The 20,587-nt window shown below is 39.1% G+C and overlaps 1 protein-coding gene across 5 annotated transcripts in view; it reads left to right on the top strand.

The window, feature by feature from the left end:
• Window positions 1–10,759, top strand: part of AKAP7 (A-kinase anchoring protein 7) — a 155,257-nt gene extending 144,498 nt beyond the window's left edge. For 2 of the 5 annotated variants that reach the window (XM_050786348.1, XM_050786353.1), the window contains one exon: window positions 9,607–10,759. In XM_050786348.1, coding sequence (XP_050642305.1) covers window positions 9,607–9,812 — 206 coding nt within the window. In that variant the 3' untranslated portion in view covers window positions 9,813–10,759. Of the gene's footprint in view, window positions 1–8,747 lie in introns of all 5 variants that reach the window. The other 3 variants (XM_050786349.1, XM_050786354.1, XM_050786351.1) reach the window with 2 other exon arrangements.
• The last annotated feature ends 9,828 nt before the right edge of the window (window positions 10,760–20,587 follow it).

Raw genomic sequence — 20,587 nt, 5'->3', positions numbered from 1 at the left:
TTTATACGATTATCAATATGAGTGAGTTTAAATCTCCCACCTTGCTAGTTGTTTTCTACTTGTCTCATCTGTTCTTTGCTGCTTTTTCTCCTCTTTTACTGCCTTATTTTTTATTAAGGAATTTTATTACTCCATTTTATCTCCATTATTGGCTTATTTACTGTGCCTCTTTTTGTTTTTACTTTAGTGGTTACTGTAGGGTTTTAAAATAAACATCTGCCTTCAAATAATATTATGCCACTTCATGTTTAACAGAAGAACCTTACAGTTATTTGCATTTTCCCCCTCCCAATCTTTGTGTGCTATTGTTGCCATAAGTTTTATTTCTACATATTTTATAATACCCACTTAAAACAGTTCTTTCTCTTTTAAAGAAATTAAAAATGAGAAAAAGTCTTTTATTTTTACTTACATATGTATAGTTTTTGGTTCTCTCTTTGTCTCTGAGTAGATCTAAATTTCTGTCTAGTATCATTTTCCTTCTGCCTCAAGTTTTTTTCTTTGACATTTCTTCTAGTGCTGGTCAGCTGATGATGAATTCATTTAGCATTTGTATGTCTGAAAAAGTCATCCTTCACCCTCATTTTTGAAAGATAATATTTTTGGGTAAAGAATTCTTTGTTGCCTTTTCTTTTTCTTTTGGTACTTTAAAATGTTGCACTGTTGTCTTCTGCATTGTTTCTGATGAGTAAGTCTGCTGTCGTTCTTGTCTTTATTTCTCTGTATATGATGCTTCTTTTTTCTTTGGCTGTTTTTTTTTTTTTTTTTTTTTTTTTTTTGAGACAGAGTCTCGCTCTGTCGCCCGGGCTGGAGTGCAGTGGCCGGATCTCAGCTCACTGCAAGCTCCGCCTCCCAGGTTCACGCCATTCTCCTGCCTCAGCCTCCCGAGTAGCTGGGACTACAGGCGCCCGCCACCGCGCCCGGCTAATTTTTTTTTTGTATTTTTTTAGTAGAGACGGGGTTTCACCGTGTTAACCAGGATGGTCTCGATCTCCTGACCTCGTGATCCGCCCGTCTCGGCCTCCCAAAGTGCTGGGATTACAGGCTTGAGCCACCGCGCCCGGCCTCTTTGGCTGTTTTAAGATTTTCTTTTAATACTGATTTTCAGAAATTTGATCATGATATTCCTTGGTGTGATTTTCTTCACATTTCTTGTACTTAATATTTCTTCTCAAGAATCACATTTCTTGGGATTCTTTGAGCTTCTCGATATGTAGTATCAAGAAACTCAAAGGGTATGTAATTTTTGTGGAATTTCAAACATTTTTGGCCATTATTTCTGCATTCATTTTCTCCACTCCCCCTGTCTTTCCTTATCTTCCTTCCCTAATTAAAATGGTGCCATGGTTTAGTATTCCTATTTAACTCTTGTTGTAATATGTACTTCACTTTTCTACTGCATCTACCATGGTTCACATCCTCATTGTTTCTCTTTCTGTCTGTTGCAAAACCTCCCTCTATTGTTTTTAGAGATGTGGTCTCACTCTGTTGCCCAGACTGGACTTAAACTATTGGGCTCAAGCAAGCCTCCTGCGTAGCTGGGACTACAGGTGCATGCCACCGCACCCAGCTCTCTGCCCCTATATGTGCCCCTCTTCAGTCCATAGCATGGTACATAGGTCCCTTTATCCCTACCTGTTTTCTAGCTTTCTTTCCCCCGAAGCCATCCTCACCTCACCCATGACTCTCTGAACTCTTTGTCCTGGCAATATGGAATACTTCCAGTACTCCAATGCATCATGCTTTCTCATGCCTGTGTGCACATACTTATGCCCTTCTTATGTCTGGAAACCTCCCTACCCCTCCATCATCCCTGCCTCCATGCCTGGAAACTCTTATTCATTGACCTGAAATGCCTTTCCTTTAAAACTTACCTTTTTATCCCATCCCAACTTCACTAGACCTTGAGTGTATTCTGTTATAGCACTTCACCTATAGTTTTGCAATCATTATTGCAATTATCTAGGTCATCCTCCTAGACTGACTTGTGTGTGGTCAGAGACTGTATCTTATTCATTTTTACATACTTAATAGCGGTACATAATAGATGCTTACTAAAGTGTTCATTGAACCAACAAATAATTGGCATTTAGCGGGTATTGGACATATTATTTTTAAAATAAGTTGAACTCAGATTTAATCATAACCTACATTTTGAGAGCCTAGCCTGCTATGTTTCAGGCACCATTTTAGGTACTTCTCATACATTATATTTAATCCTTATAACATCAATGCAATGTATATATTGTCATCCCCATGATACCCCAACTTTAGTTTAGAGAGGTCACGGACAAGGTTGTGCAGATAGAAAACGCCAAAATTTGATTTCAAACTTGAAGGTATATTTTGCTTTTCTCTCCTTGCAAACAACATTAGGAGTTCTGTCATATCACCATCAGTATTTTCTAAGATTTCCAGTAAGAAATAACAGCTATCTGCAGAAATTGTATAGGTAGCAATGAGAATCATAATATAGAGTCAGAGAACTGATGTCACAGACTGACAGAGAAAAGTCTCTAAGGGGCTGTTCTGGGATATCAGGAAAGGGTAAGCAGGAGGGTTCTTAGGTAGGCTGCGTGGCCTACAAACGTCCATCACATGTCTGCCGCCATCTTTGATGTGACCATATGAGGAGCCATGTGGAGGGCACAAGTCATAGGGATCATCCTGAACCATGTGGTTTGGGCATTCCTACAAGGATGTATGGATCAAGGGACTGGCTTCAGACAGCATCTTGGGGAACAGCGGAAAGAAATGAAGACTCTGAATGTGCCAGCACCTGCTGTGTTTACAAAAGGCCTGAAGGGTTCATAACATTTGTCGTTATGACACTTTGGCTGAGACTGGAATCACCACCCCAGCCCACTCAGACTGGAAGCCAAATGCCTGTTGAGACTTTATCTCCCCTTTGTTTCTTCTCCCAAGGCTACTCTTGATTTTCAGTTTAGCTGCATTCCACCCCTACCATCCCCAGTGTAAAAATGATGAGGGTGGGGTTGGGTGGAGGGACATACAGTGTAGTGGTCTCTAAAACCCCTGTGGGGATGTCCTTTTGGACATACAGCAACATCATTTTTATATTTATTCTGTGCTACTGAATCTAGAATACACCTTACAAAGGCATGGTTCCTTCCCTTTTGAAATTTATATTATAGAAAAGGTTTTAAAATACGGTTTTAGTGTTTTAATTATAAAATTTTCTGGTGTGTATATGTTGGGGGTGAGTTTTGGTTTTTGGCAAGAGGAGGGAGCTGTATTTGCAGGAACTCTGTTTCCTGGGGTACTGCAGCTAATACTTTTGGCAAATAAGGGTCCCAGGACAGTGTCAGTTGAAATGTACAGTTGAGGATGATTCCTGATCTGTCCTTCCTCACATCACTTGCAGGTAGTGTGCAAGGCAGCTGAGTGTGCCATCCTAACTTTTTGAATAGCCTACAGATCTATATTTAGTGCTTCTTTTTAGTTAGATGGACCAATGAAAAGGTAAGCTCAGTTAAAAAAAAAAAATCCACTTCTAACCCTTATGCATTGGGAACAGGAAGTTCCAATGAAGGGGAGGATGTTTAGGAAGGCTTCGTTCAGATACCAAATGAAGTTTTTGATAGTTAGGATGTGAGCAAGTGAGAGCTTTTAATATTTTCATGTTTAGTGTTTGAATGTTATTATTTTAACATGGTTGCACTCTATCTTGTATTGTAATGAACATTTTTCTTTGTTCCCTTTTCCAAAAAATTAGCCTGATTTGTTCTTTCAGGACAAATGGGCCCCTAGATATTGGCAGTGGGTAGAGTGTGGTGATGGTTTCTGGAGCCCTTCCTGTGACATCAGTTAAGCTGTGTTGGGTCAACTCACACATAAGACCAGCTGAAGCACATTAATGTTGACCTTCAGTTTTCTCAGTAGGTGTAAAATATTTTTGCTACCACAAAGGAGTTATTTATTTTCTTTTCAGTAACCACAGATATAAATTCCATCCCTGTATTGATTTGGTATCAGAGATCTCAGGTTAATATAAACAAAATGGAATCATAGGTACAAACCCTGGGTGAATGATGCCACAACTCCTACAGAAAGTGGAATTGCTTACTTGAAGTTGATTGAAAAGTTTCTTAAGTCTGTATTTTTAGGGCCAGTGCTGTGTTTGGTGTGCTTAAAAGAGTTTTCTTGACCTTTCTTTTATATTTTTACCATTCTCCTAAGAAAATGATCAAGGATATTCTGGGGGATTTCTAGAGTAACAGTGTCAAAGACAAAGGCTATTAATCTGTCATTTTATTAGGTAGGATATTAAGTAACCCTGTAGTCCAACAAAGAATATTCCTATCAAGAGTGTGTTGCTTACATTGGCAATATTTTTTATATGTACTTCTGTTGGAATATCAAAAGACAATTTGTATATGTTACACTAGCATGTTGAACTGCCATTGTTGAAGGAGCTACAGTTAAAATGAGTGTAGCCATTTATCTGAGAACTCAGAGAGACAGATACTTGTCAGGTAGTTGGCAGAAGAAAAATACAGCATAATTCTAATCTTAAGATCCGTGTTTTTAATTAATATGAATTAAGTCTGCTAAAAGTGGGAACACAAATGAGATCTCACAGGAATGAAAATGTCTATTTTTTGAATTGCTGCATTATTGCAGGGCTCTGTGATAAGCCTTCCTGTAGACTCACCCCTGGGCTAATGGTCATAGTCTGAGGATACTTTATGGAAATCATAAAGGGAGGCCAGAGTCCAGGACAGATCTAGAAGATTGGCTTGTAAATTTATTGTTCTGATTGGTTGGTTAGTTAGTTAGTTATTATAGGTAGCTAATATTTGTCCCATAGGTCAGATATTGTGTCTTACTGACCAGGTTCATCAAGTGAAGTGGAGGTAGATTTTTCACATGGATATTTAAATGATTCCAGAGTTCTCTGCTCATGTTTTAAATTTAGTATTAAATTTAAATTTCTGGTCATTCGTGTGCTGTCCTTATAGGAAGATAGAAGCATTTCTAAATGTTGCTATTGCTTTCAAGGACTTCAATCATCAATTCACTTGACTAACAAAATGTATTGAGCTCTTATTGTGATGAGTAATTGGTGTCCTATGTTAGCAGAGGGAGAGAGAACTGAGAAGCCGAGGATATAATTTCTATACTCAAGACTGTCTTTAGCAGAGCAGATACTGAATCAGTAATGTTGAATAAGTACATTAATAAATAATTCTCATAATTTGTTAAGAAATTAAGAAAAAAACCCAGTAGGATGTTGTTTTGCTCACTGCTTTGTATCCTTATAGATCTTCAGTACACAATTGTTCAATGAATGACCAAAAGGCCATGTACTATACATGCAGTGAGAGTTATTAGAGTCCAGTGGAGGCTCATCAGTTACAGCTAGGATAGTGTATTAATCCATTCTTGCATTGCTATAAAGAAATACCTGAAACTGGGTAATTTATAAAGAAAAGAGGTTTAGTTGGCTCATGGTTCCACAGGCTGTACAGGAAGCATGGCTGGGGAGGCCTCAGGAAACTTACAATCATGACAGAAGGTGAAGGGGAAGCAGGCATATCTTACATGGCCACAGCAGGAGGAAGGAAAGAGGGCGATCTCTTTTCAAACAACCGGATCTCATGAGCACTCACTCACTATCATGAGAACAGCAAGGGGGAAACACACCTCTGTGATCGTTACCTCCCACCAGGTCCTTCCTCCAGCATTGGGGATTACAGTTCCGCAGGAGATTGGGTGGGGACACAAATTCAAACTATATTAGCTAACCAGGAAAGGCTTCATGGAGTAGATGGGATTCTAATTGCTGAAAGAGAGGGAGGGTCGTCTCGAAATTGGGAATGGTGTGGAAGCCTCTGAGGAGATGTTGGAAGCTGACAGTGGAGGTGTGCAGTGGTGGGCCGTCAGGCTGGAAAGGCAAATTTTGGAAAGGCTTGACAGACAGACATTTCCCTGTAAAGAGTGAAAGAGATGTTTTAGAAATAATAATCTAGAGGTTTTATACCAGGCGCATTGAAGATGGGAGAAATCATGAAGCACAATTGACAAAGCTTGGTAATTAAGGGGGTTAATGAGGGAAAGGAAGGCATCAGAGATGGCTACAATCTTGTTTTGAGCTTGACTGCCTCGAATAATAGTAACAGCATAAATGAAAATAAGATGTCAGAAGGGAAAATTCACTTTTTTTTCTTCTTTTTTGAGATGGAGTCTCACTGTGTCGCCAGGCTGTAGTGTAGTCACGCGATCTTGGCTCCCTGCAACCTCTGCCTCCTGGGTTCAAGTGATTCTCCTGCCTCAGCGTCCTGAGTAGCTGGGACTACAGGTGCATGCCACCACGCCCAGCTAATTTTTATATTTTTAGTAGAGACGGGGTTTCACCATGTTGGCCAGGATGGTCTTGATCTCTTGACCTCGTGATCCACCTGCCTCAGCCTCCCAAAATGTTGGGATTACAGTCATGAGCTACTGTGCCTGGCCAAAATTAGCTTTTTGTAGGAAGATTCTTGTGTTTAAGATAATAGGAGGCCAGACTCAGTGGCTCACGCCTGTAATCCCAGCACTTTGGGAGGCTGAGGCGGGCGGATCTCGAGGTCAGGAGATCGAGACCATCTTGGCTAACACGGTGAAACTCCGTCTCTACTAAAAATACAAAAAGCTAGCGGGGCGTGGTGGCGGGCGCCTGTAGTCCCAGCTACTCGGGAGGCTGAGGCAGGAGAATGGCGTGAACCCGGGAGGCACAGCTTGCAGCGAGTAGAGATCGTGCCACTGCACTCCAGCCTGGGCGACAGAGCGAGACTCCGTCTCAAAGAAAAAAAAAAAGATAATAGGGACACTTCACTGTGGACTAGTAGAAATCACAGAATCATGGAACATTAGACCCCAAAGGGATTTGGAGGTTGAGCCATTTATTAGACTCAGATTCAACCGTCATCTTGCTGATGAGAAAGCTTGACTAGATTCAGGAACAGCCCCCAGGGTGCAATGTCTGGCCTTGATACAGAGCACAAGTAGGATGGCAGATGTAGACAGTCATTTACAGTGTAGTGTTTTGGAGGGTACTTAAAAAGTATTCCTTCATTTGCAGTTGGAGTTTTCCCTTTTAAATGGGAAGAGTCATTATAGAAACAGTTCCACATTCATTTGGAGATATTGTCTATAGAGTATAAACACCGTGTTATAAGGTTGAAATAAAATCCCTAAATATTAGGCAATGTATTCATTAACTCTGATAAACAAAAAGTCTTAACTTGCCACCCAAAATGACGTTAGCAATGAATTTCTTTACTTTAATAGTAAATACATTATCTATGAATTTCTTTACTTTAATAGTATTATTTAGCAAGTTATATTTAGTTATTACTGAGTTGACATTTACTCAATTCTAAACATATTTTGCACTGCAGGTGTTCTATCTTGGACTTCTGATCATGGGTCTGGGGTGCCATATTGCCGTATTTGAGGAGAAGGCAGTTGCTAAGGGTTCCCACTATTAGTGTTTCTAGATGGGTCTTATCCCACCCTCTCTTCTGCTTGGGATGTTGCCAGGAATGAAGGGGATGGTTATAAGCACGGTTGGTCTTGATGGGTGTTACGTATAAGTAGGGGGCTCTGAAACAAGGTTGGGGGCCAGTTCTCACCCTTGGCCTACCTGCTTCTGTTCTTCAATCCCTATTATATGTGAGTATGGGAAGTAGTGTCCATCTTCCAGCTCACACCCTTTGTATCTGCCTGTCCCAGACCCAGAGATGGAAGTGCAACACTGACTTTGTCTTCTGGAACCCATGAGTAGTCTTCCAAAACTGAGCTGATTTTAATATGCAAGCATCCTGTGACTTCTTTGCCTCCAACCTTGTTCTTTCCTGGGTCCCCAGCTCGATGGGAGGAGAGTGAGCACTGAATGGTCATTCTCTTCCTTGTCTCCCTTAACTGGGGAAGGAGCCCCTTAGTTCCTTTCCACAGTTAAGGGAGACAAGAAAGAGAATGACTGGGAAATGTCTACCATGAGAATAGTTGGAAACCAGCTCTTTTAGAGTAAAACAAAAGATGGAATAATTACACCTGGATCATCACTATCAGGGAAGTAAAATGACCATAAAATATTTACATCTAGTAATGTACCATAATAATCTTAATTTTTCTTTGAAGAATTTCCTATTTCTTAAATTGCAGTGATAGCACTGGAATTAAAAAGAATATTAGTCTTACAAGCTTATTTTAAACCAATTCCTAGTGGTAGTGACTGCCTTTATCTTCATGGCAGCACTGAGCATTTATTAACAACCAACCTATAGGCCAAGCACTTTTAAATTAGTGATCTTAAGTAATGACATGCTGGGGAAATCTTGACGACCTGATATTTGATATTGGAGAATGAGAAGCAGACATAGGTCTACTTAGTGTGAATTCACATGTCTGAGACTTCACGTGGTGGGGACATGGACGTTAGTAGTAGTAATCAGCCTTGGATGAGAGAACAGAAATTCACATATAAATGGGAAACATCCCGCATTGGTAGGTAGAGCTTGTCTAGATTGGGACTAATGAACTACTTTTTAATCTGAAGCCTTCAGGAATAGACAGGCTTCTGCTTCCGCAAATACCCAATGAAAAGCCAACCCACTGTTCTTGAATTTATAGATCCAATTTACACTTGCTCTTTTTAACTAATGGAACTAGCCGGCCCCTGCATGCCAAGTTTCTATGGCAATGTGATCTCAGTGACCTCTCTTCTCTATTGTGGAATGTAGGTGAAAAGAACGGAGGGGAGCCCGATGACGCTGAACTAGTAAGGCTCAGTAAAAGGCTGGTGGAGAACGCGGTGCTCAAGGCTGTCCAGCAGTATCTGGAGGAAACACAGAATAAAAACAAGCCAGGGGAGGGGAGCTCTGTGAAAACTGAAGCAGCTGATCGGAATGGCAATGACAATGAGAACAACAGGAAATGAGGCCAGAACGCAGGCCCCCATGTCTCTGTGCAAAGCCTCCCTCCTCCCCTCTGCTGAGTCTAGGGACTGACTTGCAGCGTGCTGTTTAAGTTTCTCTGGTCCAATCTGTGGAGATTGCCTAATACTTTCATGATCGATGTGTTTGCATTTCTGAAACACAACAGAAGAAAAATGGAGTGCTGGGACTGGCAGAGGAAATTAATTGATGAAAGAAGAATGGCCCAAGTTTTGCTCGCCCTCAGCCATGCACAAGGGAGAGGGAACTTTTGGTTATGCCTCCTGGACACAAATTAAAGGCCGTGAAAGAGGCCTTGCCATCAATGGAATACTGCCATTTATATTGCTTAGCAGGGCATTTGACTACTTTATCTGAGGCCAGAACTCTCACACACAGCTATCAAGTGCTAAGTTTAAAATAATCACTGTTGAAATTGTCATTTGTACAATTAGTCCATAATGTTTCATTTTTGTCCTAAGTGTGCTGTTGCTATGCAGTGATCTTTATTTATAGTAAATTATGTTTCATGTAAATGATATATTTTTGGTGAAATGCAACCTTTTCTATAAAATGTGGGCAACATTTTAAAGTTTTTTTAAATCCTATTTTGATAAGTCAGTATGCCATATTTAATGAAATGTATTATATAATTTTTTTTTCTTAGGCAAGAAACCTATTGGAATTCGAGACTTAATTAATGAAGCTTTGCATCGAGAAACGATGGGTCTGAAGTCCAAAGTGAAACAGATAAAGGAATTTTTATTAAAGCCTGAGACTCAGGCCAAAATTAGGAGGGAACTTTTTGAAGAAAGACTTATTAACAACAGTAATCCAGCAAATGACGTTGATTTCAGCACAACTTTGACATAAGCTCTACATTGTGATTGTGACAACATAGCTTATGAAATCTTTCCAGCTTATTAAGTAGCTCTTTGGTAAACACCAAAGAAGTTTCTGATAGTGTCTGCACAACAGGAAACCAACATTTGGTGAGGAATTAGCAATTTCTTGCCAAAGAAAACTGATTCTGCCCTATTATTTTTTGAGCTACACTTGTGTTTTAGAATGTCTGTTTCTGTAATATTGAGAGTCATTTTATAGAAATGATTTCTTAATTAGCTATTGTGAGATATTCCTCGGGTCCTTGCAGAAAAAGAAAATACAGACTGTGAACAAATCATTCACAGACAAATAGAATAAAACAGAGCCAACAACAGTATTTTAAGGGTCACTTGCCTCCTGTTGACATGATTGTTGCTACATCAAAAGAAGCATTGTCCAGGTGTGTCTACATCTAGTGTTACTTTTAATGAGAATTTGAATGTTTATTGAACAATAGTACTTGAATGAACATTTATAAATGTAATTATTGCAATCACTGGTTAAGAATGTTTTATATAACCTTATAATATTTTTCACTGATCAAAATGTAGTTTTGCTTTTTCGTTTCTTAAGGAATACATGTGTGGGATTTTTATTTTTTACATTTCTGAAGATAAGCTCCAGGTCTTACCGTATCCCTTGTCATCTGAATTTGTTTGCGCTGCTTCTCTTTTGAAGAGCATTCTTGAAAACTTCCCCTGGTGTGATGACTGTTGGTAACAGCTTTTTCTATAGTCATTGCAAAACTGCTGCTACCAATAGATCATGATGGAGGGGGAAATCACTGGAGATCAAATATGTGAAATCACTTCAAATATAAAATCCAGTTTACTCATGGATTTTAGCTATTTTTTCACTGGGTAAATTATACTACATTTATTTACAAATGAGTTTATGCATTTTCATGGCTCTTAATAAACATATTGTTTTCCCTTGTTGCCTTTCCTCATTTCCTTTTTTCACTCTTGAGAGTAGCTGGATCTATGTTGGTATAACGAAGTCAGAGTTCCGATAGTTTCAGTGTTGCTTCACCTTCATGTTCCTGTCCTTCATGCTAAGATAGCACAGTTGTTAAAGCACCTTTAACTTTACCCTTTAAAATGATATCAAGTCAGTCAGCTTCACAGAGAATTAACAACAGAACCTTAAATTCAAAGAAAATATAAATAGCATCTTATAAACAGCTAAGAATGTGTCACTGGTGTGACATCCTAGCAAAGATGGAAAGTGGAGATCCATCCAGGTGCAGAATCCTGGGAGCTGTTTGCCATGAAACCCCTTTCAGTGGTAGAGGGCTTGACTGTTTGTAACTGGCTTCTTTAAGTAAATCCTTAAGGTAGAAAGCAAAGATAGTTTTGGCCTTGCCTTGTTTTTCAAACAAGGAAACAGACTCCAAGAGGTGGCATGCCTTATCCAGGGCCCCACTGCTATCAGGGAACTGGACTTGAACTGTCACCCGGGGCTCTATGGCTCTATGTCAATGCCCCCGTGTTATCCTTACCACCCCCTAATCTAAGTTAACAGTATTTCTGGAGAGAAGGCACTTCTCAGCATGTATCTACAAATATCCTCTGGGAGCGATTCCCAATCCATCTAGATAATTTGAAAGGCTGAAATAGTATATACATTTTGCAATCTGGGGTATATGTCTTATTGTTACTTTAGTTTAAAATCATGATTTTTGTTAAATACTAAGTCCCAGATTGTGTGCCAGGTGATTTAGGCTCATGATTAAATTTCTTCCCTTCAGTGACCCTATTAGGAAGTAATTAGTACTTTTACAGATTAGGAAACCGGGGCCCTGTGTGGTTAAATAGCCCAAGGTTATAAAGCTAATAAAGGTAAGGCCAAATTTAAACTGCGATCTTTTCTAATTCAAAGTCAACACTTTTTCCAAAATGCAGCGCTTCTTCTCTCCACCAAGTACGATATATTTGACAAATTAAAGAAGTGTAAGAAAAGGAAAGTCACTTTCTTTTGACTATACCAGCTTGCTTGCAGCCCTAAATTTCTCTGAACATATATGAGAGTGATCAGCTGATGTGATGGAACTGAAAAATCACCCAGACACTTAATATAGGGATTAAGGATTCTCATCCTTCTCAATGAAATCTCCATTTAAGAAGGTCTATGAAGAAAATGGAAGGTATAAAATAAAACAAATTTTGTTTTCCATTTTTAAAAGCGAATAAGACATTAATTTACAGAACTCTTAAGTTTGGGATCTGAAATGTTCCAAGTGACTTTATTCCCATTAGTCAGTCACGGAATAATTGCTCTTTGGGTCACATAGGCAGAGTGAGTTGTCCTGAGTCAGTACCTTATGTTATGTAGCCTTGTCTTGTGACAGGGAGGCTGCATGGTTGGCCACAGAGTGCTGGCTTGGGCCTTCTAGACTGTGTCTTCTAGACTTGGGTCCACCACTGACACATGATCTTGACCAAACCAATTCACTTTTCTGAGCCTCACTGCCCAATCTGGAATTGGAAAGAGTTTGGCTGGGTGATTTTCAAGGATCCTAGAACAGTGCTCTTTGTGACCACACCATGATGCTACTCATGCTGACACCATTGTCTCAGCTACTGCTGTGTGAGGCCTTGATGGGGCCACGCTATTCCATCTGTTGGCAGGAGGAGCTTAGAGTTCTAGAAGACTTTACACTGTGACTTGTGTTGGTTCTCAGCTTCGGGTAGGGAAGCCCCAGTGGCACATATTCATATTTATCAACAAATGCCAACATTTTTGGGAATCAGTCACTGGAAAAATAATATGTCCTAGATTAATTAGGAATGTCAAAAAGTAATATTTTCAACAGTAGGACAAAATTCTTGTCAGCTTTGAACTTAGTCCCATTTATAAAATGTTAGATTATTATTGTATTAGTCTACTTCTCAGTGCAGAAGTATTTTTATAGGCCTTTAAGATATACTAGATTTATATTTAATAAATTTTAATTTTTAAGTAAATAATTTTTAATTAAAATTTAATTTGAGACAAAAAAAATCTTAATTTTAAGATTAATAATTTTAAGATTCAAATTATTCATTCCAAAACCCCAAATGTGTTACCTTCCAGTCATCCCAACAGCCAGGCACTCCCATAAGGAGGTAATTAAAGCCGTTTGACTTCATTTTCTGGGCATTATTTCAGGCATGTGACCAAACAGATGTGTTTGTTTCTATGCATTCAATCACAGATGCAGAAACCATCTATCATATCATGTAACAAATTAGGAATTTATTTCATTCTACAATCAAGATAGTGATTTATTTCATTATATAATCAAACTATAGATTTTATACTATAAAAACGTTTAGTATCTCCACACATAAATTGATGGATAACCTGTCATCATCCCTTGTTTTCAACACTTTCAAATCTCACCTATAATAATTTTGTCTTTAAACAAATTATAGAGACAACCCTAAATTCCAGTTTTCCCAGGTAGATAGACTTCATATAAAAATACATAAACTTGGTGTACTTTAAAAAACAGTTTCTAGGTCCCTATATGAATTTGATAGCAGCACAGATGCTAATGAGACAAGTCCCTAGATTATTTCATTCACAGTGAAAATGAATATTAAAGTAGTTCACTTAGAGTCAGTGAATTTAAAATTGTGATGTTAACTACAGCACTTCATTTCTGCATCACGGTTTTGAAGATAAAGGCTTATTTATAAGGTAATTTGAGAGCTTCTAAAGAGGAAGGTGCTATTATCATCTCCAAGGTGATATGCTCAAAACTGCTTATTTGAATCCATTAAGTGTAACTGATAAAGTTAGGTGATTTGGGATGATTTTAAAATGTAAACTATAATATTTATTCCTCTGCATATTCCATCATTTAATCATTTATTGGAAGACCATGAAATTCTATAACAGCATCAAAGAAACAATTAAACTAAGAAATTCATTGTTTTCAGTAAATCTATGTTGCTTTCCCTGTAATGGTTCACATTGTTTCTGAAAAGCTACTATTCAATGACACTGACCTATATATTTATGTGTTACATTCTTTGACTGATCTGAGAAAAGTTACACAGTCCTGCTTGCAGTCCTGCCAACTTTTGGTATATGCAGAAGCAGCTCTTGTCCTTAGGTAAACACAGCAAATTGGTACAATGCTTTATTTATTTATTTTTAGAGACAGGGTCTTGCTCTGTCACCCAGGCTGGAGTGCAGCAGTGCAATCAGATTATAACTCACTGCAGCCTCCAACTCCTGAGCTCAAGGGATCCTCCTGCGTCAGTCTCCTGAGTAGCTTGAACTACAGGCACACTACCATGCCCAGTGAATTTTAAAATTTTTTGTAGAAACAGGGTCTTACTGTTGCCCAAGCTGGCCTTGAACTCCTTGCCTCAAGTGATCCTCCCACCTTGACCTCCCAAAGTGTTGAGATTGCAGGCATAAGCCACCATACCCAGCCTGGTACAATGCTTTAAATTATTCCTGATATTTCCTGCCCAAAACCACTTGGGCACAATGTTGCCATGATAATGTCTTTGAACAAAAGACATTGTCTTCACTGATTTTTTTTAGCCAAATATGTTATCTTACCCATAATTTCAAAAAATCTTTTTTTTTGAAACCACTAATGTGTGATATATGAAGTTGTAGGAGGTGAGAGGACAAAGAAATAAATCTTACAGCTGGACAGGAATTACAGTGCTGAGGAAAGAAATGAAAATGATACTTATGCACGAATCCAAAGAATATCTGATGTGCTAATTGAAGTAGAGAAAATAGAATGAATATGCAACAGTAGAGAGAGACTAATCTTGTCTTTCAAGATTCTGGAAGACAAATTTAGAAGCTGTTTTTCCCAGGTCCATGCTCAAGAAGTGTCTTTAGGGAGAGGTCTCTAACAAGGGCCTTTGATGATTTGGTGGACATTTGTCACACTTGGTGACTGCCCAGTATCTTTTGAACTCCTATCTTCGTGTAGCTTTCTACCTTGTGAGCCTTGCTTCCCCAGGACAGAGACCCCAAGGTGGAGGCCAAGAACTCACCCTTTCAGCCTTCCATGTCACTGGGGTTCAAATATGTGACCTGGGCTCCACAAAACAACAGGGAAACCCTGCATGGAATCAGTTCATCCTGGCAGGGATGGTGGAGAGATAGCCACCTCAGAAGCAGTAGCGGCAAAGGCCCTACCTAGCTGGGGCGTCCCACATCCCACATATCCCTATTCTGTGTAGGAATTACAAGCTGGTAAAAAGTAGCACTAGCTGGAATCTTCTAGAGCAGCTGGCAGCGTAACAAGGCATTGTTCCTACTGCTTAGCCACTCAGCCTAATTTTCTGGACCTTCTAAAGATTCTGTGAGCTACTGAATATCCTTTAATTAGTTCCCTTTCCATTTAAACTAGCCAAAGTTGGTTCTGTTATTTGCAGCTAAAAATCTTGACTAATAAAGGCTCTACTCACTAAATCAGTATTTCAACACAAGGCACAACTGGCATTTTGTATTGGAGATTTCTTCGTAGTGTGGGATGGTTCTGTGCATATTAAGTTACCAGTCCAGATCCCCAGACACTAAATGCCAGTAGCAGATTCTTGTTATTGTGACAACAAAATGTACCCACACATTTCTATCGAGGGAACCAGCCCCCAATATTTCAACATAAGTTCTATTTTCCCTAAGTGTCAGCTGGTCTGAGAAATAAAGAGAGAGGGTACAAAGAGAGGAATTTTACAACTGGGCCCCTGGGGGTGACATCACATATTGGTAGGTCTGTGATGTCCCCTGAGCTGCAAAACCAGCAGATTTTTATTAGGGATTTTAAAAGGAGAGGGAGTGTACGAACAGGGAGTAGGTCATGAAGATCCCATGCTTCAAAGGGCAATAAAGATCATAAGGCAAAGGCAAAATTAGAATTACTGATTAGGGTCTATGTCCTGCTGTGCATATATTGTCTTGATAAACACCTTAACAGAAAACAGGGTTCAAGAGCAGAGAACTGGTCTGACCAAAATTTACCAGACTGGAATTTCCCAATCCTAGTAAGCCTGAAGGTACTGCATGAGACCAGGGCGTATTTCAGTCCTTATCTCAACTGCATAAGACAGACACTCCCAGAGCGATAGTTTATAGACCTCCCCCAAGGAACGCATTCCTTCCCCAGGGTATTCCTTGCTGGGAAAAGAATTCAGCAATATCTCTCTTACTTGCACATCCATTTATGGGCTCTCTACAAGAAGAAAAATATGGCTGTATTCTGCCCAACCCCACAGGCAGTCAGACCTTATGGATATCTTCCCTCATTCCCTGAAAATCGCTGCTATTCTGTTCTTTTTCAAGATGCACCGATTTAATACTGTTCAAACATACATATTTTATGATCAATTTATACAATAGTGGTCCTGAGGTGACGTACATTCTCAGCTTACAAAGATAACGGGATTAAGAGATTAAAGTAAAGACAGGCATATGAAATTATGAGAGTATTGTTAGGGAAGTGATAAATGTCCATGAAATCTTCACAATTTATGTTCAGAGATTGCAGTAAAGACAGGTGTAAGAAATTACAAGTATTAATTTTGGGAACTGATAAATGTCCATGAAATCTTCACAATTTATATTCTTCTGCCACAATTTCAGCTGGTCCCTCCGTTCAGGGTCCCTCACTTCCTGCAACACATTTCCCGGTCCCCTTCAGACTGGGGTCACACAACCCCTAGTTGAGGAGTACGCTATTAAATAGTGCTCTCCCAGCAGTGTTAAAGAGTTAGTGCTCCTTCTTGCCTCCACTATTACCAAGAAGTAATTTAGTCTTGAAGAGCACATGCTCATTGGGGCTCTGAACACACATTATCAGGAACTAGGATAGAAAACAGGAAAATGAAACCACCGGCATAGTTTATGTGACATGGATCAAAATACCTAGTTACTGCACTTGGAAAATGGCTGAAAGGATCAGTTGTGATGACAGTTATGATGCCATTGTTGCAAGAATTGTCTTGGTTTATGTGATTCTTTGGGTAGACTTAGAGAGTGAAATAGAGAAGATAGCCTCCAAATTTTAAAACAATATGACATGATTAGCATATTATCACTTAATATGTTAACAGGGCTATTTCTTACTCATTTAATTTAAAAAGGAAGTTAAAATATTTTACATTATATGCTTAAGAGGAAAAGTCTATAATAAATATAGAGTAGTCCCCCCTTATTCATGGGGGTTATATTCCAAGACCCCCAGTGGCTGCCTGAAACCGTGGATAGTACCAAACCCTATATATAGTATGTTTTTACCTATATACAGGTAAGTTGATTCTATACTTCTAATATATACCTACAATAAAGTTTAATTTATAAATTAGGCACAGCAAGAGATAAACAACAACAATAATAAAATAGAACAATTATAATACTATACTATAATACAAGTTATGTGAATGTGGTCTCTCTCTCTGAATATATTGTACTGTACTCACTTATTTTCAGAACTTAGTTTGAAGCTGTGTCCCAAAGAGTTAGAGAAACCAGTGACTAACAGGCCAGGCATGGTGGCTCACGCCTATAATCCCAACACTTTGGGAGGCTGAGGCAGGTGGATCACCTGAGGTCACGAGTTTGAGACTAGGTTGGCCAACATGGTGAAACCTCATCTCTACTAAAAATACAAAAATTAGCCAACTATGGTGGCGCTCACCTGTAATCCCAGCTACTGGGGAAGCTGAGGCAGGAGAATTGCTGGAACCCAGGAGGCAGAGACTGCAGTGAGCTGAGATTGCATCACTGCACTCCAGCCTGGGTGACAGAGCAAGACTCCATCTCAAAAAAAAAAAAAAAAAAAAAAAAAAAAAAGAAACCAACAACCAACGTCTATAAGAAATTCTTGAGTTTTCATGATGGCAGTAAGAAACAATTTGCTGAAACACTGAAACTTGCTCTGCTTATGAGATAAAAGAACTGGCTGAAATCTGTTTGAACTAAGATAGCAGACTGGCATTTGTGCAGAATGAGTATGCTGAAGTCACAGCCTTAATTCCCACTGCATGTTTCATACTAAGTCCCCCTGAATTTGCACACAGGACCCATGAAATGGCATGAAGAGAGAACTGTGCATGCCCAAGGACTTTCCAGAACTCCCCTTTCCTTCCACCAACCACCTGCTAATCCCAGTATCCACCCCTTAAACCTTTCCTAATAAAACTACTGCCTTAAGGCCAGCACAGGGAGACAGATTTGAGCTTGACTCCTGTCTCTCTGGGAGTCGATTTTCAATATAAAGCTTTTCTTTTCTTGAAAAAATCTGGTGTCAGTATTGACTTATAGCACATCAGGCAAGGAGCCCCATTTGCTCGATAACAGGTTGACATCAGGTAACTGAAACCAAAGGTAAGGAAGGACTACTATATTTTGATATAAGAAATATTACTTATATGTTAGAAATGTAGGAATATTTTAACACGAGAAAAATATTAATTTTCCCTGGGAATCATGATACAAATGTTTTAGATAGAAATGGGAAAGAACTATTCCTTTTGGCTCTACTAACACCTGGAGAAAGGTGACTCCTGATTGACACACAAGGAAATACACAGAGAAGTTCAAGAGAGCATTCAAATCAAAGGAATGAAGTAAGCAGATGAAAGAGAGTGAGCACATCAGACTGAATACAGATGCAGAGGATTCGAACTTTGTTTTAGCACAGAAATCACCAGACTTCACTGCATTCAGTAAAGTCTTTTATGCCCATCCTAAATAAATATTATAAATATTATAAATAAATATTATAAATATTATAGCTTGTTGTTAAGCATAATGAAAATCAGTCAATACTCTAGACCTAACTGCAGTAAAACAGTGCACAGTTGTCGCTTGATATTTTGGGGGAATTAGTTCCAGGACCTCCCCAGGATACCAAAATATGTGGATGTTCAAGTCCCTGACATAAAATGGTGTAGTATTAGCATAAAACCTATGTTCATCCTCCCAGTATATTTTAAATCACTAGATTACTTATAATACCTAATACAATGTAAAGGCCATAAATGGATATTATATTGTATTGGTCTTCTATTCGTATTAACTTTTTTTGTTTTTTCCCGCCCAGATGTTTTTGATCATTGGTTGGTTGAATCATTCCTGTGGAACTCTTGGATTCCGAGGACCAATGGTAAATAGGGATGTTTATGCCTGAGGTAGATTGGATTATCGTTCCCAATTCTTTATCCCTCTGTGTATCCTTTTCCATGTAGTTTACAGTTAATCTCACCAAAGGCAGAGCACAGTTAACCCTTGAACAACACAGGCTTGAACTGCGAAGTTCCACTTATACACAAATTTTTTTCGACCAAATGCAGATTAAAAAATACAGTCTTCTTGGGATGTGAAACTTGAGTACGCAAGGGCCGACTTGTCCTATATCTGGGTTCAGCAGGGCCAACTGTGGGACTTGAGTATGCACAGATTTGGGTATACCCAGATGGTCCTGAAACGAATCCCCCTTGTATACTAAGAGATAACTATATATTTCTTTGCCCTGTTGATTTTGGGCTTGCCCATGTGACTGACTTTGGCTAATGGGATATTAGTGGACATGAAGCACGTAAAGACTTGAAATACGAAGACATGCGAAACATCTGAAACAGGCCTGCAGCCAGGAGCCAGGCCCTGTCACGTGCATTGTCACTAGCAGACCTGCCCCTGAAGACATGTGAGTGAGAGGGAAATGATGGTTGGTTGTTATGTAGCATTACTGTGGCAAAACTGAGTAGGGCAGGGCCTAAAAGTCAAACTGAAACACAACAACAAATGTGAGCAAAGTTGTACTTAACAATAACAAAAAAAGGCCGTAGCATCCATTGAGTACATACAATTTTTTGGTCATAAAAATTTAATATTATATAATTTAGCTTAGTATTTTTATTTTTAAGTAACATATGCTTATATGCATATAAAATGTTAACAGTGATGAGTTCTGAGTGGTAGGATTACAGGTGAGTTTGCTTCCTAATTTATGCGCTTTAGGATTTTCAAAATGTCACATAATATTGTTATAAATCAAATTGCAAATGCCATTTTAAAAATAAAATGAATATAGCCAGATTAGACAATTCATTGCGTCTCAGCCATAAATAAGCACTGCATGAAGATTGCATCACTTAGAAACAGAGTCCACTCATTGCATTTATTATTTCCTATGGGTCAGATACTGGGCTGGGTGCTTAGTATGCGTAAGACCCATCTGTCAGAATGATACATAGCATATTGATATAGATGTATTTACTATGTTCTCTGTAATCTCTGTTTGCCCCATCACTTCTCTAATTTCAAATAAGACGTTGCTTTTGCGAGACACTAACCAAAATAGACCAAAGAGGCTGATTTTCATATATTTTGGCTCTTGAGCTCCCAATGGCCAACTTTTGGTATGATCATCAGTTTTCATTGTAACAAGATGTTGGAATTGGGCTGTTTCCACTGAAGCATCGGCGAGCTAGATACAGAATACCGATGTGTGTGTGAGACAGACCCTTTGCCACAGTTACACGAAAGAGGGAGTGACACCCAGATGCCTCAGTGAGGTCAAGAACACAAGAAAGGGGTAAAAATTTTGTGAGAACGCTGTATTTGGAGCAAGCTGTGCTTTGCACCTTATCTTCTCCATGGTGGGGACTGTCTGCTGAAAACTGCAAAATTCTCAGCTGGAAGGAATCCATCCACATCTGCACTAGGGGACTTGCTCAAACTCTGCCATAGCTTCTGGCAGCCTAAGGCTATGTCCCTAAGATAACTCCTTCCCTCCCCCA

This window comes from Macaca thibetana, chromosome 4 (assembly GCF_024542745.1).
Source record: "Macaca thibetana thibetana isolate TM-01 chromosome 4, ASM2454274v1, whole genome shotgun sequence".
NCBI classification, from domain to species: Eukaryota; Metazoa; Chordata; class Mammalia; order Primates; family Cercopithecidae; genus Macaca; species Macaca thibetana.
The sequence above is the reverse complement of the archived record's forward strand: the minus strand, read 5'-3'. Positions and strand labels throughout refer to the sequence as shown.